Here is a 16090-nt window from a genome sequence, read left to right as displayed (position 1 = left end):
CCTGGCTTGGGTCCAAGGGTAAGATTTCCCTTGTCCAGTGGCCCCTTGTAAAGTGTATTTTCCTTTGAGAGTGGGCCTTGGGCGCTCTGTAGGACAGAGTAGGTAGCTCCTGTGTCTACCAAGAAGTTCACAGGCTTGCCCCCGACTTGTAAAGTTACCCTGGGCTCCCGGGGCCTTATAATGTAAGAGCCCCGACCTCCTCATTCTGCATCATCGAAGAGGACGAGGGGAGCCTTCTTCTTGGGGGGCTCGTCCTTTTTCAGGGCACTCATTCTTCCAATGTCTCTTTTTCTTGCAGTATGCGCATTGGTCCTTCTTTAGCTCGATTCTCCTAGGTCCACTGTTCGCTCTGGGTGCCTGTTCCTGGCCTCTGCCTTTTCCGGTCAGTCCCTTTGGATTGGCTCCTTGCATGGTTGCAAGCAGGACTTTGGTCATCTTCTTGGTCTGTGCTATATTTACCTCATCTCTATTGTTGAATACTCGTTGGGCTCTCTCGACCAGTTCAGACAGGTTCTTTTCTTCAAACCCTTCCATCCTCTGCAATTTCTTTCTAATATCCAGGACCGACTGACTGCCAAAGGCTAAATTCACAGCCCTCCTATTATTAGAGTCCTCTGGGTCAATAGGGGTATATAACCGGTACGACTCTAAAAGTTGTTCCAGGAAAGCCGGTGATTCATCCTTAGTTTGGATGACCTCACTTACCTTAGATAAGTTAATGGGTCGTCGGGCAGCAGACTGGAGGCCCTGGAGCAGAAGCTGACAATACCGTTGGAGAGCCTCCTTACCTTAGTCGGTGTTGGGGTTCCAAGGCGGACGGGTTTTAGGGAAAACATACTGGATGCGGGCTGGATCGGTGGAAGGCTGCCCATTGGGCTCTAATACCATCCTTACGCCTCCCTCGGGATTCGTTCCCGCTCCTCTGAGGTAAACAGGACCTGGAGAAGTTGCTGACAATCATCCTAAGTCGGCTGGTGGGTAAAGAAAATAGTCTCTAGGAGAGAGATTAATCTCTGAGGTTTCTCTGAGAATGAGAGGTTCTGGTGTTTCCAATTGTATAAATCGCTGGTGGAGAAAGGGACATAGACCATGAATGGCCTCTGGGTTTCTCCCCCAACCGGGGCTGCCAATTGCTGGAGCGGGGCCAGGATTGCTGCCTGGTTCGAGGAATTAGGAGCAGAGTCAGGGTCTTGTGGGGGCCGATACACATCTCCAGTGCGGGTATGGGGAGGGCTCCAGAGAGATTTTGCCTCCTGGCTGGACGGAGACAAGAATGGGTTACGAGGGGAATAAGGGGGAGGAGTAGTGATCTCCGGGTCCTCAGGGAGTTCCTGTAAGACAAGGTAAAGAGAGTTAGGTGTCTGTCCAGATGGTTTCTCCTTTTGCCCCTTCGGTGCTGAGAGGATAGGTTTGGGAGTCGCCCTTGACTCTTGACCACAGCGGCAGCCCTTCAAGTACTTGGGGGCATCAGAAACAATATCGACCCACAAATCGATATATGGAGCCTGATCAGGGTGGCCAGGATCTCTGTAGATGATATCCCGCACCCGAAAGGCTGCTTGCAGGTCGAGCGACTTTTCTGATGGCCACCCTGTTCCAAATGTGGGCTACTCCAACTGGCAGAACCTTTGGAGGTTGAAGGGAGTGACATTATCTCCATAGGCTTGGGCTTGTCTCTTAGAATCCTTAAATTGGTTAAGGAGTCACCGCAGGGGGGAAGGACGATTTGAGGAGGAAGCCTGACCCATATTAGAGAAAATCCCCACAAAAGCCAAATAAGCCAGGGCTAGGATCAGCCTCTGACCTAACGTCCAGTCGGGCAGGGCCACGGAGGCCAGACCTAAGGAAAGAATCAAACTAAGTAAACTTATGAAGGCTAAAGCAATAAGAGGGTAACAGTACATTCGGCTGGTCCAGACAGACAGACACAATACAGACAGTCAAGACAAACTACAGGTGACACAAAATGCTAGCGCACCAGACAACTGAATACCTGGAGTCAAGTCTGACATCTCAGACTTTGACCGGACTAGGGAAATATTGCTACGTCCAGCCTTTCACTAGTTCTCTTTAGGGCCCACCGACAGACAGATCCAAGCGCAGTCTACTTATCTGTGAAGCTGCTCCAGATGGCTCGTGCCCAATTGTTACAGAATTAAACCTTTTTGTCCACCTGCCCTCCTGGGCGAGTCTGCCTGGTGTCCGGTGCTGAGGAACGTCTCTCAGCGGCCGTCCCCTGGACGGGCAGGTCCTCGCCCAAGGCGGCCGGAGCTGCGGGTCTTAGGAGAGCTCCCCTCTGGAGAGATCTCGCTGGGGCTCCAAATGTTATGGTGCAAACAATTCTAAGACCTACGGGGCCAATTGAAATTAATTATGAGCCTTTATTAGCCGGCTGGCGACTGACTCTCTACTACGCAGTGTTAGAGGAGATCAGCCCTGAGCTTCCAGAAGAGGCAGCTTATAACTACATCCTTGAATAAGCAGATTACAAGAAGCAGAAGTTAGCCGTTAACGTTTTGTACAAAGATAAATGTATCCGGGGGACTCTCAGATCAAACGGGGCCTATTTTAGACAATTTTATCATCTGCACCTTGGAATGTTGTGCTTCTCCTGGGGCTGGCACTTGGCGATACCACCTCCCTGAAACTGGAGAATTTCCACTTTTACAAGGGGCCATAGGACTGATGTGGGTTAGACCTGAACCACAAGGCCTCTGGTTGTAGTCCTAAGGAACAGAATTTTTTGTGTCCATACAACAGGTGTCAAGCAGAGTATCATGCACCAGCTGCCAATCCCAGGAGAAGACTCCAAACACTTCTGCTCATTGTAACTTGTTATTGATGCAGGACGGGGCAAATTTCCCTGAGTTGATGTGGAGAGACCAAGCCCTGCACAGAGAGAAAAGGGTCCTTTGGCAGAGAGTAAAGAAATAATTCAACACACACACCAAAGTTAGAGTCAAAAGGAAAGTTTATTGGAAAAGGAGTAACACTCCACAGAGCGTGGTCTCCTCTCAGAGGCAGAGTGAGTGAGACAATGAGAGACAGAGAAAAAGCATTGAGAGGGACCTGAGTGTTCAGGGAATTCAGTTTATATGCCATCATGAAAACCTATTCATTTTAGAGAACAGAGAGAAAACTAAGTTTCTAGAACAGCAAAACAGAAGTCCATACCCTAAACATGGTAACCACACCAAGCCATGGCCAGTCTGTGGCTCTGCCTGGGCAATTAGCCAGCCTCCCCGAGTGTATTATCACGACTAGAGCACTATCTACCTCCGGAATGATTTTGGTATCAGACAGTTTTCAGCTGCACTTCCTAGCTATTCAACATCTACAAGAACAGTTATGTATCACTTGGTCTCAGAGTTCTTCAATCTTATCAGTTGCCACAACCTTCATCCCTCTTGCAGACCTTGACTTTTATTTAATTCAACTAGTATTTATTGAGCATAGACTGTGTGCTAAGCACCTTGTTTAAGGCTCATGAAAGACAAAGGTGAAGAACAGTTCTCTTTCCTCAAGAAGTTCATACCAGCAGAAGAGACAGTACCCATAATACAGGCCTCTTATGAGGACTAAGTAAAATGATGCTTGCAAAGCACTTAGCACAATCCCTAACAAACACACAAAAAAAACTCCAGTATATTTTAGAAATCAAGAAATCTGGCTCAGAAATCAGAATACCATAGTTCCAAACCTAACTCTGTCACTTGGTAGTTATGCCTCTTTAGTTTCTAAACCTCTCTATGCCTCGATTTTTTTCACCTGCTGAATGAACATGACAAAAGCAGAGTTGTTGTGTAGCCAAAATCATCACACACACACACACACAAACACACACACACACACATTAAAGGCACATAATGAAGTACCAACAAAGGCATAACATGAAATCTTAAATGTTGCTCTGATGGCCTGTATAATTCTTTCCTATTTTTCCTCTGCAGTGGTCCTCAGAGGCACATCCTGAGGTAAATGGGTGTCTCATCTTCATGGTGGAAAGGTGGAGAAGATTGAGATCCTGAACATTCTATTAATGCTATACCTTAACAAAAGAGGCATGCAGAAAGGGTACTGTATAAAATCTTTGTGTTTTACTGATAAGATGACGCTTTGGCATCCCCAAATCTTAGTGTGGAAACCATTTCTAGTAAAGAGTCAGGACCACACATGAAACAGAATGTCTCCTTCTGCGTAAATTTCTTTTCTCTGGGTTCCATCCAACCTCAGGAATATAAAACAAAAGAAAGAAGCAAGAGGAAGACCTAAAAATTTACAAAGAAATTCTAAAGAGAGAAGAGAACAAACAGAAAAGAGAGAATCCAGAAGACCTTGTTTTGGAAAAGACACTCGGGGAGGCTGGCTAATTGCCCAGGCAGAGCCACAGACTGGCCATGGCTTGGTGTGGTTACCATGTTTAGGGTATGGACTTCTGTTTTGCTGTTCTAGAAACTTAGTTTTCTCTCTGTTCTCTAAAATGAATAGGTTTTCATGATGACACACTAAAAGCTCAAGAAACTATTCAATAACCAGCATACCATGTAATTAAACCCAATTACCTTGACTGTAATTTTTTAAAAATTGTTATAGTGTGGTCATCTGAGAAGGGCAGAGACAGATTATAAAAGACATGCATGAACTATAGTGTCCTGTTTGGAGAAAATCTGTGTGAATAGAAAGGGATAATTATCCCAGAACACCGAAGGAGGCTGGCAATACCTATTTAAGCTTGTCCAAGGAAGGCAGTCTAATCTAAGCACACTTCAGATGTGTCTTAAAGTAAGTGTTCATTAAATGATAGCTGTTATTTTTGTTAAGATGGATGAGAATGCTTCTAGGTACCCGTGACTGAGAAACATCTTTTGGGATTAGGTAACTTGTGTTCTATTTCCATGCTTAGCAAACAGCTCTCTGATTATTCAACTTCATATAGAGAATGTGTATAGCCAGGAAAGTTCTGGTCAGCCTGAGTCCATCTCAGAATCACTTTACTAGTGTTTCTTCTTGTGAATCCATATTGACATTCTAGACCATTGCTTTTATGTACTTTTTAAAGGGAGTCTGCCTCAGAGGACAGAATCCTCTCCCTGCGAAATAGTGTACAGGCATACCTCATTTTATTGCACTTTGCTTTATTGTGCTTCACATATATTATTTATTTAAGAAATACATTTCATAAGGCTATAGCTGCCATACATAGTGATTCTTCTGATGGATCTGGGCAAAGTAAACTGAAAATCTTCTGGAAAGGATTCACCATTCTAGATGCCATTAAGAATATTCATGATTCATGGGAAGAGATCAAAATATCACATTAACAAGAGTTTGGAGGAAGTTAATTCCAACCTTGTGGATGATTTTGAAGGGTTCAAGACTTCAGTAGAGGAAGTAACCTGTAGACGTGCTGGAAAGAGCAACAGAACTAGAGTTGGAAATGGAGCCTGAAGATGTGACTGAATTGCTACAATTGCATGATAAAACTTCAACGAATGAGGAATTGTTTTTTTATGGGTGAGCAAAGAAAGTGGTTTATTGAGATGAAATATACTCCTTACAAAGATGCTGTGAAGATTGTTGAAATGACAACAAAAGATTTAGAATAGCACATAAACTCAGTTGATAAAGCAGTGGCGGGGTTTGAGAGGATTGACTCCAATTTTGAAAGTAGTTGTGTGCGTATGGGTTGTCAAACAGCATCACATGATACAGACAAACCATTCATGAAAGGAAAAGTCGTTCCACGCAGCCAACTTCATTGTTGTCGTATTTTAAGAAATTGTCACAGGCATCTCAACCTTCAACAACCACCACCCTAATCAGTCAGCTGCTAACAACACTGAGGCAAGACCATCCATCAGCAAAAAGATTAGGACTCCCGAATGCTCAGATGATGGGCAGCATTTTTTAACAATAAAGTATTTTTTAATTAAGGTATGTACTGTTGTTTTTAGACATAATGTTATTGCACACCTAATAGGCAATAGTATAGTATAAACTACACACAACTTTTATATGCACTGGGAAACCAAAAAATTCATGTGACTTGCTTTATTGTGGTATTTGCTTTATTACAGTGGTCTGGAACAGAACCTGCAATGTTTCTGAGATATGCCTGTAGTATCCTCTGGAAACAAATTACTGTTCAGTTCCTGGCTTGTACAATTTATATAACCTTGGGCAAGCTATGTAATCTCTTATGCTTCAATTTCTCTTATTTGTAAAATAGGAAAAATAATAGTACCTACCTCCAAACGTAGTAAGAATGAGACATTGCATAGGGCCTGGCACATAATAAACCCTCAATAAATATTAGCTTTTAAGTTCAGGTTCCTAAACTTCCAAGGCCAGGACCAAACCCTGGACTGCAGGGAATAATCAAGGTAAATGGTACTTAGTCAATGAGCCTAGCTCCACAAGGTGACATCCTCTACTTGATTATGGATTACCTTGACATTTGAAACAAGTCACTAATACTTAAAAAGGCTCAGATACTTACACGTGGAATCATTCGACATTTCCAGCACCCCTAAGAGGTAGGTATTATCGGCTCCATTTTACAGATGAGGAAGAGGCATAGAGAGGCTAAGTTATTTGCCCAAGTGGGTAAACGGCGGCTCTCACTCCAGGAACTACTTATTATCCACTCGTTAAACTGCCTCTTCATTCTCACAACCATATCATTAAATTAAAGAATGGGTATTTTGCAGTGAGAGAGGGATTGGAAATTCATTTTTCTTATTTGTAACTGTTTTAAAGGTGTGGTTTCTTCTTAGTGAGTTTGAATCCACCTATGCGTACGTAGTTATAAACGTGATGGGCGGCTTTGTTATTTGCGAATAATAAAATAAAATTAAACACAGGGTTGATCACCAGCTATTAAAGAGCAGGTATTACAAAACATGCCTGTAATTATGCTTTCCACTTCCCAATTTTCATGCTTGGCCTATCTGGTCTCCTGTTTCAAAACACCAGAAGGTAGGAATAACAAATATATAAAGGGACTTCTGCATGAAGTTATTAATGTCTATGAAATTGAATAAGCATGCATTCATTAAGCCCTCTGGGGATTGGCATTTTCTCCGTGGTCTTTTAGAGTTTACAAAGATCCTTTCATAAGATGCTTACACTACATAGTAACTGTAGTGCTGTAAAGACAGAGAAAAGGCCAACTTTTCCCTGCTTTTATATCTCTTCTCTCAACTCCTGGAAATGACGAACGTCTGTCCAGTATTCTAAGGCAGTTACTTATTGAAGCTTCTCAATACAGCAACCAGCATAAGCCAAATTTTGTGCAAGAATCTCCCCTTTAACAGGGAAGGCGATCAGGTTGGCGAACCTGAGCATGCGCAGAAGCTGAGCAAAGCCGGGGCGGGCTGGCGCCTCCCTTCCCCGCCGACTACGGGAAGCGGGTGAGCGTCAAGGCGCGTGCGCAAACGTGGCCGGGGCGCCTGTGGGGGTGGGTTACGCTTGGAGAGCGCATGGGCAAACTGTACGTCCGTTTGTCCGGAGCGGAGGGGAGAGTGGGCGCCATCTTCTTCTAGGCTCACTGAGGGTTCTCTCTGTTTGTTCTGGGGAGGCTGCTGCGACGAGGAGTGCCCCCTGCCCCCGGTCTTGTGTGTCCGACTCTGCAGCAGTGGTGTGTGTTTATTGCCAAGTGCGAAGCAGTTACCCTTGGGGCGTCGGAGGTGGGAAGGGGTTGGTGACGGGGACGGAAGAACAGAGAAAGGCGGGGCTGGCGGTCGCGCCGGGAGCTAGCATAGCTTCTGCCGTTAGGGCACCCTCTTTCCTTGCTAAACACCGACACTCCCGTCATCCTCCATGTGCTGTTGTGTGCGCGCTTCCCAGTTTTCTTGAGAGAAGATCTCGAAGGATTTCATAGGTATTTTCTTTTCCTTTGCTATGTCATCGTAGTCAGTGGTGGCAGGAAAGCGCTGAAGGCCCGGCTTTTTAGGCGTGAGAGGGGCCAAAGTGTTTCAGTTAGATTTGGGAACAGTTCAGCCTGTAGCGAGGTAGGGTGGAATGTTTGCCCTTGGGACGGCGTAACGGAAAGGCACGGATGTTGGGCGGTCCAGGTTAATTTGAAAGCTCATTTTGGCTGAAGGTCTGGCGACAGCATCGGATCGCACGTAGCAACTTTGGCTTGGCGTGAAAAAAGGAAGCTCTGACCCCTGGGAGTCTGGACAAAGGCTTTGGGGTATTGAAGCGAAGCCTTCGGATGATCCCCGTTTGAGAATGATGGATGTTATGGGAAATCCTGTGCCGTGTGGAATCGTCTTCATTTACAGTTCCTCTTGGGGACTATGGCTCTGTGTCGTCATGCCTTTGGTTTTCATTTTGACCATCTACATTATAAGGATAAAACGCAGGCCGTCATAAAGAATAATTGTGGACTGGGGTAGATTATTTTCTGCAGGGGAAACTCACACATTTAGAATTTGAATGTGCTTCATCATAACTGAGTTTTCAGAAATAGTCGCAGTTTTCGCTCTCTCACCTTGTCTGGAAATGACTTGTTATTCGCTAGTTAAAATCAGATGGATCTGAAATAATATGTATTTAAATTTAGCCTCCTCCCAGTTTCCCTCTCAGGCTTGATTAGAATATGGACATTTCAATATTGATTGGTGATAGTGGTGATCAAGTGGTATGAACTGGTTAAAACTTTAGCAAAATTATTTAAAACGTTTATTTCAATGACTTGCCCTTAAGTGTGCTTTTAAGGACCTATTTTCATAGGTCAGAGGTTATAACATCACTGTCTTTAAGCCGAGTCACATAATAAATTCATAAGTAGAAAATTTTAAAGTGCAGAGTACTTTAAGAGTATCTTGTGTGTTTAGCTTTTTGTATAATGTTCTAAGAATAGAATTTCTGGGGAATTTGCTTAAGGAAATAACATGGCAACCACAAGAAAGTGCTCATTTTTGAGAGCTGGGCTTTTATAGGTGGTCTCCTAAGTGTGTTATTGTATGGAGATAAATGGTACATTACCCTACTATCTCAAGAGCAAAAAAGTTTATTAGTTATATTTAACTGTGGCAAATTAGAACAAAATTTTAATTTAGTCTGAATTGGCATTCATGAGATTTGTACTCATGGAACTTAATTACAATGTTTTTAACTTAGGATAAATTACTATAATTTGACATAAAATTATTCCTTGAAACATCCCTAACTTTTCTCATAGATACATTCATGTTCTCAGGGTAAATTTCTTTTAAATTAAAAAAAATTAGAAGGGAAGAATGAAGTATATCTTAAACGCTGCTTTCTAAAAAATTTTAAAAGTAAAAAAAGGAGCTAAGTCAATTTGCAGAGGAAGGAGTCTTGGAACTTTAATGTGGACATCTATTCCCGAAGGCAGTTATAGTTTTTGTTAAAGTGTTGGTGTGACTATTAGTTTGTTGAAGGAACTAGGTGTGTACTTGATTTTTTTGGTACTGTGCAGATTTTTTTTTTTTAATAGACTATTTTTTAGAGCAGTTTTTTAGGTTCACAGCATATATTGAGCAGATGATAGAGATTTCTCATATCCCCCCTGCCCTTACATATACTGTGCAAATATTTTAAGAGTAAACCTCATTAATATTTTTAATATTAATTTGGCATTGATAATTTAGTATAGAATGTGCCAAGTAATTTCTTGATATCTTTGTTAGTTTAGCTTGTAGTTTAAAAAGTTTAATCTATGGACCACTTTTCAAAGGAAAATAAACATTGCAGACCTCAAAGAATATGTCTTCAGACCCCACCTTGTGGAAGAGTGGTACCTAAGTGTAAGTACTGAATTAAAGCAACATTTACAAATTAAAAACATAATTTTTTATTAATTTGGCAGGTCTTAATTTGGTAAGACTATTAAATATTGTTAGTTCAGGTATCTTTGAAAGTGTTCAATGTGAATTTCCTTAAAGAGATTTTTCAGTAGTTAATACTGATAGCCCTTGAACTTCTAAATTAATATATTTCTATTATATTTTTAAGTTTTCTACATTGTCGTTGGGTTTCCTCAGTAGAATCCAGAACAGTTGTTTGAAGTGGAATAAACTTATTAGCATAAGAAGAGCCTCTTTTTAGCTGAACAGTTTTGTTTGGCTTGAGATGAATTTTAATAGTAATTGTCTTTTAATAAAGGGTTTACTGAGTAGTAGTTGAGTTTACGATAAGGAGTGATAGTTGAGATTAGGGATATATTAGTATTTGCCTGCCTTATATTAGAGTCAGGAGATTTGGTTCCATGTTTGGAAGTACGAACTGTATATTTAGAACTTAAAATTGCTTCCAAATGGTAGCCATTGTTTGGATTTTGCTTTAGAAAATGGTTTTTGAATTTGAAACATTAGTGTTCATTTGTTTTGTCATTTGAATGGTCGCCTTTATAATTTAATTTGGTCTTATATTTTGAAAGAGAGGAGACTTGTAAGAGTTGAACATGAGTTAGGTGCTTGGTCTTTCATAGGTGGAAGTTACAGAAAGTTTTTGGGAATTGTTTGGTGTTTTTAAATGTCATTTTACTTGTAGAACAGTTGTCTTTTTAAGTGGATGTTAAATTTATATGCATTTAAATGCACGGATCTTAAATATAGAATTCATTTAGCCTTGAAAAATTTATACATCCATGTAACCAACACTGTAATCAAAATATATCAATCACATTTCTATCACCCCTTTCTTTGTACCATTTCCAGTCAAGTTTAGTTTATAGAAAGTTTTTTTGTTTTTAAATAATTTGCAGATGTCTGCTTGGAAGGATGATTCATTTCCCCTAGGAACAAAGAAGACCATTTTGTAATGCCCATAGTTGTGGTTCCTTATATTGCTTCACTTTTAATAGGTAATTCTGAGGTGAATATCCTAATCTGGCGTTGTTTAAGATCAATTACAGGGTCCGAGGATTAATTATATTTCATTTTCTTTCCACAGTTAAGTTGCTTTTACAGAATTAACAGGTCTCCAAGAAATAATAAAAGGTAAGATATCCAGAGCTTAAGGCTTTTCATAGAGGCTTGACAAAAAAAAAATGTGAAGTAGAATAGTACATCTTAGGTACACATGGCTTATGTACTTTATGACTGGCCAGTGATGCTTTAGTGGTAAGCAATTTATTATGAGCAAAAATTATAGAGATGGCTTTTATAACTATGTAAAATTCATCGTGGTAAAATCCACAAAGTTCTCTCTCATGTTTCAGTAGAAGATATGTTTCTTAGTGAGTCTGAAAATAGTTTGGTCTTGTTGTGAAGCAGTACTTGGTAGACTTACAAAGAAGATTTGATATTTCTGTTGTCCATACTGTATAGGATAGGTGATATGAAAATGTATCTTCATTGTAGTTGGTTTATTTGTATATTTAGATGGGAGAAAGTTTATTGTTTTTTTTTGAGAATTAGATACAGTCAGTATTTTTCGAACTTGTATTTTGTTTTCATTTATAAATACTGAAGAAGGTAGGAACCAAGTAATTATTAAGCTTACTTCAAAAATAAGACTTGCTATTATGTGTACCTTTTTGTCTGCAGGTCATTATTGCTGTGGTTTGAGCTCAGCATGGCTGTAGTCATCCGTTTACTGGGGCTTCCTTTTATTGCGGGGCCTGTGGATATTCGTCACTTCTTCACGGGATTGACTATTCCTGATGGAGGAGTGCATATAATTGGAGGGGATGTTGGGGAGGCTTTTATTATTTTTGCAACAGATGAAGATGCAAGACGTGCCATAAGTCGTTCAGGAGGGTTTATCAAGGATTCATCTGTAGAGCTCTTTCTTAGCAGTAAGGCAGAAATGCAGAAGACTATAGAAATGAAAAGAACTGATCGCATAGGAAGAGAGCGACCAGGATCTGGGGCATCTGGGGTTGGCTGCTTATCTAATTTCGTTGAGGGTATTAAAGCAGCAAGTAATTCTGGATATGGCTCTCCGATTAATCAAGATTCTGGGTTTCATACTAACGGTACAGGACATGGTGATTTGAGGCCAAGAAAGACACGGCCACTGAAGGCAGAGAATCCTTACTTGTTTCTACGTGGTTTGCCTTACTTAGTAAATGAAAATGATGTACGTGTCTTTTTCTCTGGTTTGTGTGTGGATGGAGTAATTTTCTTAAAACATCACGATGGCCGAAATAATGGTGATGCCATAGTAAAGTTTGCTTCATGTATTGATGCTTCGGGAGGTCTTAAATGTCATAGAAGTTTTATGGGTTCAAGATTTATAGAAGTAATGCAAGGCTCAGAACAACAGTGGATTGAGTTTGGTGGTAGTGCAATTAAGGAGGGTGATATTCCTTTGAGAACTGAAGAACATTCTCCACTAAGAGGAGTAAATGATAGACATTTTCGGAAACGATCTCATTCAAAATCTCCCAGAAGAACACGTTCTCGTTCCCCTCTTGGATTTTATGTTCACTTAAAAAATCTGTCCCTAAGTATTAACAAGAGAGACTTAAAAAACTTCTTTAAAGATACTGATCTGACTAATGAACAGATTAGGTTTTTATATAAGGATGAAAGAAGAACAAGATATGCCTTTGTGATGTTTAAAACTCTGAAAGACTACAACACTGCTCTGGGTTTACATAAGACTGTTTTACAATATCGTCCAGTTCTTGTCGATCCAGTTTCTAGAAAACAGATGCTGAAGTTCATTGAATGTTATGAAAAGAAAAGACCAGCGTCAATAGAGAAAGAGAGGCTTGGACATGTTTCACAAAAATACTCTCAAGGCTACTCTGGCCAAAAACTGTGCATATATATAAGAAATTTTCCATTTGATGTTACAAAAGTTGAAGTTCAGAAGTTCTTTGCAGACTTTTCTCTTGAGGAGGATGACATTTACTTGCTTTATGATGACAAAGGAGTTGGTTTGGGTGAAGCATTGGTGAAATTCAAATCAGAAGAACAGGCCATGAAGGCAGAACGTTTAAACCGTCGAAGATTCTTGGGGACAGAAGTATTGTTAAGACTTATATCTGAGGCACAAATGCAAGAATTTGGTGTAAACTTACTGCCCACCAAGAGAATGCAAGACCATTCACAGTCGTGTGATAGAGATGACCATTCCCATTCATTTGACTCAAATGATCTACCAGTGTTCACAGTGGGCCTTTCTGAAAACTTTAAACATCAGCAAGAGGACTTGAGGCAACTGGACAACTTCAGGCATACCCAGGGGGATTTCCGACAGCCTGATAGGCGCCCTCCGGAAAACTTTAGACATTCCCCAGAGGACTTCAGGCACCCTTGGGAGGAACATTTCCGGAGGCCTCCTGAAGAGGACTTCAGATGCCCCTGGGAGGAGGACTTCAGGCACCCTAGAGAGGAGGACTGGAGGCGGCCACCTGAGGAGGATTTCAGGCGGCCTCCCAAGGAAGACTTCAGGCGACCCCCTGAAGAAGACTGGCGGTGGCCCCCGGAGAAGGACTGGAGGCGGCCACCTGAGGAAGATTGGAGACGGCCCCATGAGGATGACTTCAGGCGGCTTCCCCAGGCAGAATGGAGGCGACCACCAAAGGAGGACTTCAGGCGACTTTCAGAGGAAGACTTAAGGAAACCTCCCGAGGACTATAGGCATTCTCCTGAGGATTTCAGGTGCTCTCCTGAGGAGGACTTAAGGCGGCTGCCTCCCGAGCACTTCCGGAGGCCGCCCCACGAGCATTTCCGGCGGCCGCCCCAGGAGCATTTCCGGCGGCCGCCTCAGGACCATTTCAGGCGCCCCCTAGAGGAAGATTTCAGGCACCCACCGGATGAAGATTTCAGAGGTCCTCCAGGTGAGGACTTTAGGCACCCTCCTGATAAGGACTTCAGGAGCCCTCAGGAGGAAGATTTTAGATCGCCTTCTGATGAGGACTTTAGGCGGCTCCCGGAGGAAGACCTCAGAGAACCTCTGGAGGAGGACCCTAGACTTCCTGAAGATTTTAGACCTCCTGGTGAGGAGTTTAGGAGCCCACCTGATTTTAGAAGTCATCGCCCTTTTGTGAATTTTGGTCGCCCAGAAGGTGGCAAGTTTGATTTTGGAAAGCGTAATATGGGAAGTTTTCCTGAGGGGAGATTTATGCCTGATCCAAAATTAAATTGTAGTTCAGGTAGAGTAACACCTATTAAGATAATGAATCTTCCATTTAAAGCTAATGTTAATGAAATTCTAGACTTTTTCCATGGTTATAGAATCATACCTGATTCAGTTTCGATACAGTATAATGAGCAAGGATTACCTACAGGAGAAGCCATTGTTGCCATGATAAACTATAATGAAGCTATGGCTGCTATTAAAGATTTAAATGATAGACCAGTTGGCCCGCGCAAAGTGAAGTTAATTTTGCTCTAGAGGGCTTCTAAATTCAGAGTTACTTACCCACAGTATTGGTGCAGTAAAATGCATTTATGTTTTTATAAAAGTGTTTATTTTTAATTATCTATGAAAAGAAACATTTAAAATTTGACCTGTGAATAGAACAAATGTAAATAGTAGAATGTGAGTTTAGTTTTCTTTTGCTTGCAAATTGCCATTTACTTTTTCTAATTTAAAATTATATGTGCTTTCTTTTTGACCGTGGGGGAGAGGACTAATTCCCTGAGTGCATTAATTTTTGTTGATGTCATGGGTAAACCTCAAGACCTGTATAAAGTAGAGCTGTATTTGGGAAAGATAAATTTTATATTCACTTTTGTTTGCATTCTGTAGTCTACATCTTTTACTCAAAATGTATATGGAAATGGTCAGTAACTGATTGTTCAGGTTTAGCATTTTCATTGCTAATTGCCTGCAGAATTAATGCCCTCTTCCTTGTCTGAGATATTACTGTGTTAAGCCTCTCATTAATAATAGTTCAAAATGAACTGACTGTGAACTTGAAATTTACTTATGTAAAAGGCTTAGGAGATTCTTAGTTTCTATGTTCATAATTTGCTAAGTTTTATAAAAATAAAAAAATTGCAACTGAATAGACCAACTAATTAACTTGTATTTGTATAAAAAGAATAATTACAGCTTTTGTGAAGTTTTTCGATAGCTACGTTAAGCAATACTTTTTACATACAGGAGGGACCAAACATTCTATAAGAGTGCTATGTATAGTTCAATGGTTTCTCTTCATTATCTCATCAACCAAGATTAACACAAAATACTTAAAAGACCAAAAATAATTTAGGTGCAGAGAGACTTTCATGCTTACGCTGTGAACACCTGATAAATGGATGGATATAGTTTGTGTTTCTAGGAAGAATTTATGGCAATTTTTTATTAGGTTCTCATTTATAATTTCAAAACTTTGTATCAAAAGACTCAGCAACTAAGTACAAAATTTTCGTGAGACTGAATTTGATTTGATATTCAACATTTAGTGTAGACATTTTGCAAATAATTGGATTTGATTTTCTGTATTCATAATGTCTAACAAATATTGGGCTCTTACTATGTGCTATGAAGTATAAGCACTTTACATGCATGATCTCGATATTTTCTAAGAACCATAAAGTATTATTTACCTCTATTTCACAAATGAGATAATGTTTAGAGAGGATAAATAACTTGCCTAAAGTCATAGCTAGTATATCATGGAGCCAATTTCAACCCCAACTAACCACTGACTTTAGTTCATGCTCTTAACACTTTGCCTACTTTGTTAAATGGTATTTTAATTTTAGTAAGACCAGGCTAAAAATATTTTAAAGAATGAGCTATATTGTCTTCCATTGCTTTAAAAATAGCATTAAAAATAAGATTCATATTTTCAATCATTGTTAAAAGTAACTTAAAAAATTTTTATATCCAAGGTTTGTCTTGGATACTAACATTATATATTGGGTTCTAATTTAAAGTTGTTCATTTTCTCAAACATGATTTGACTTTGGCTTTTTATAGTTGTATAAAACAAAGTCAATTTTCTTCAATTCTGTGATCCAGAGATTTCCCACATTGAGCAAATAACTATAAAATTTGAATTTATATACAGTAGTTGTCAGTTAATAGGATATTGCAGAACTAGAATACTTTGTAAGCCAATTAGTATTTTGGATTAATACTAATAAGTATTTTGGATTAATCTTTAGTGATTTAAAGAAATCTAAGAGAAGCCAAGTTTCTGTGCTTG

The 16090-nt window shown here is 40.4% G+C and overlaps 1 protein-coding gene across 10 annotated transcripts; it reads left to right on the top strand.

The window, feature by feature from the left end:
- Positions 1–7481: 7481 nt before the first annotated feature.
- Positions 7482–14942, top strand: RBM12B (RNA binding motif protein 12B). Of its 10 annotated transcripts, none has more exons than XM_025043331.1 (5): positions 7486–7639; positions 9710–9779; positions 10739–10837; positions 10927–10973; positions 11523–14942. In XM_025043331.1, exon 5 carries the CDS (start codon positions 11551–11553, stop codon positions 14323–14325), a length of 2775 nt encoding a protein of 924 aa, XP_024899099.1. In that variant the 5' UTR covers positions 7486–7639; positions 9710–9779; positions 10739–10837; positions 10927–10973; positions 11523–11550; the 3' UTR covers positions 14326–14942. The 10 variants fall into 10 exon arrangements, with proteins under 10 accessions (XP_006906870.1, XP_024899099.1, XP_015440960.1 ...); XM_025043330.1 differs by lacking the exon at positions 7486–7639 and adding an exon at positions 7697–7882; XM_015585474.2 differs by lacking the exon at positions 9710–9779.
- The last annotated feature ends 1148 nt before the right edge of the window (positions 14943–16090 follow it).

This window comes from Pteropus alecto, unplaced genomic scaffold (assembly GCF_000325575.1).
Source record: "Pteropus alecto unplaced genomic scaffold, ASM32557v1 scaffold51, whole genome shotgun sequence".
Classification (NCBI taxonomy): domain Eukaryota; kingdom Metazoa; phylum Chordata; class Mammalia; order Chiroptera; family Pteropodidae; genus Pteropus; species Pteropus alecto.
Note: the sequence above shows the minus strand (reverse complement) of the source record. Positions and strands in the feature narration are given on the sequence as shown.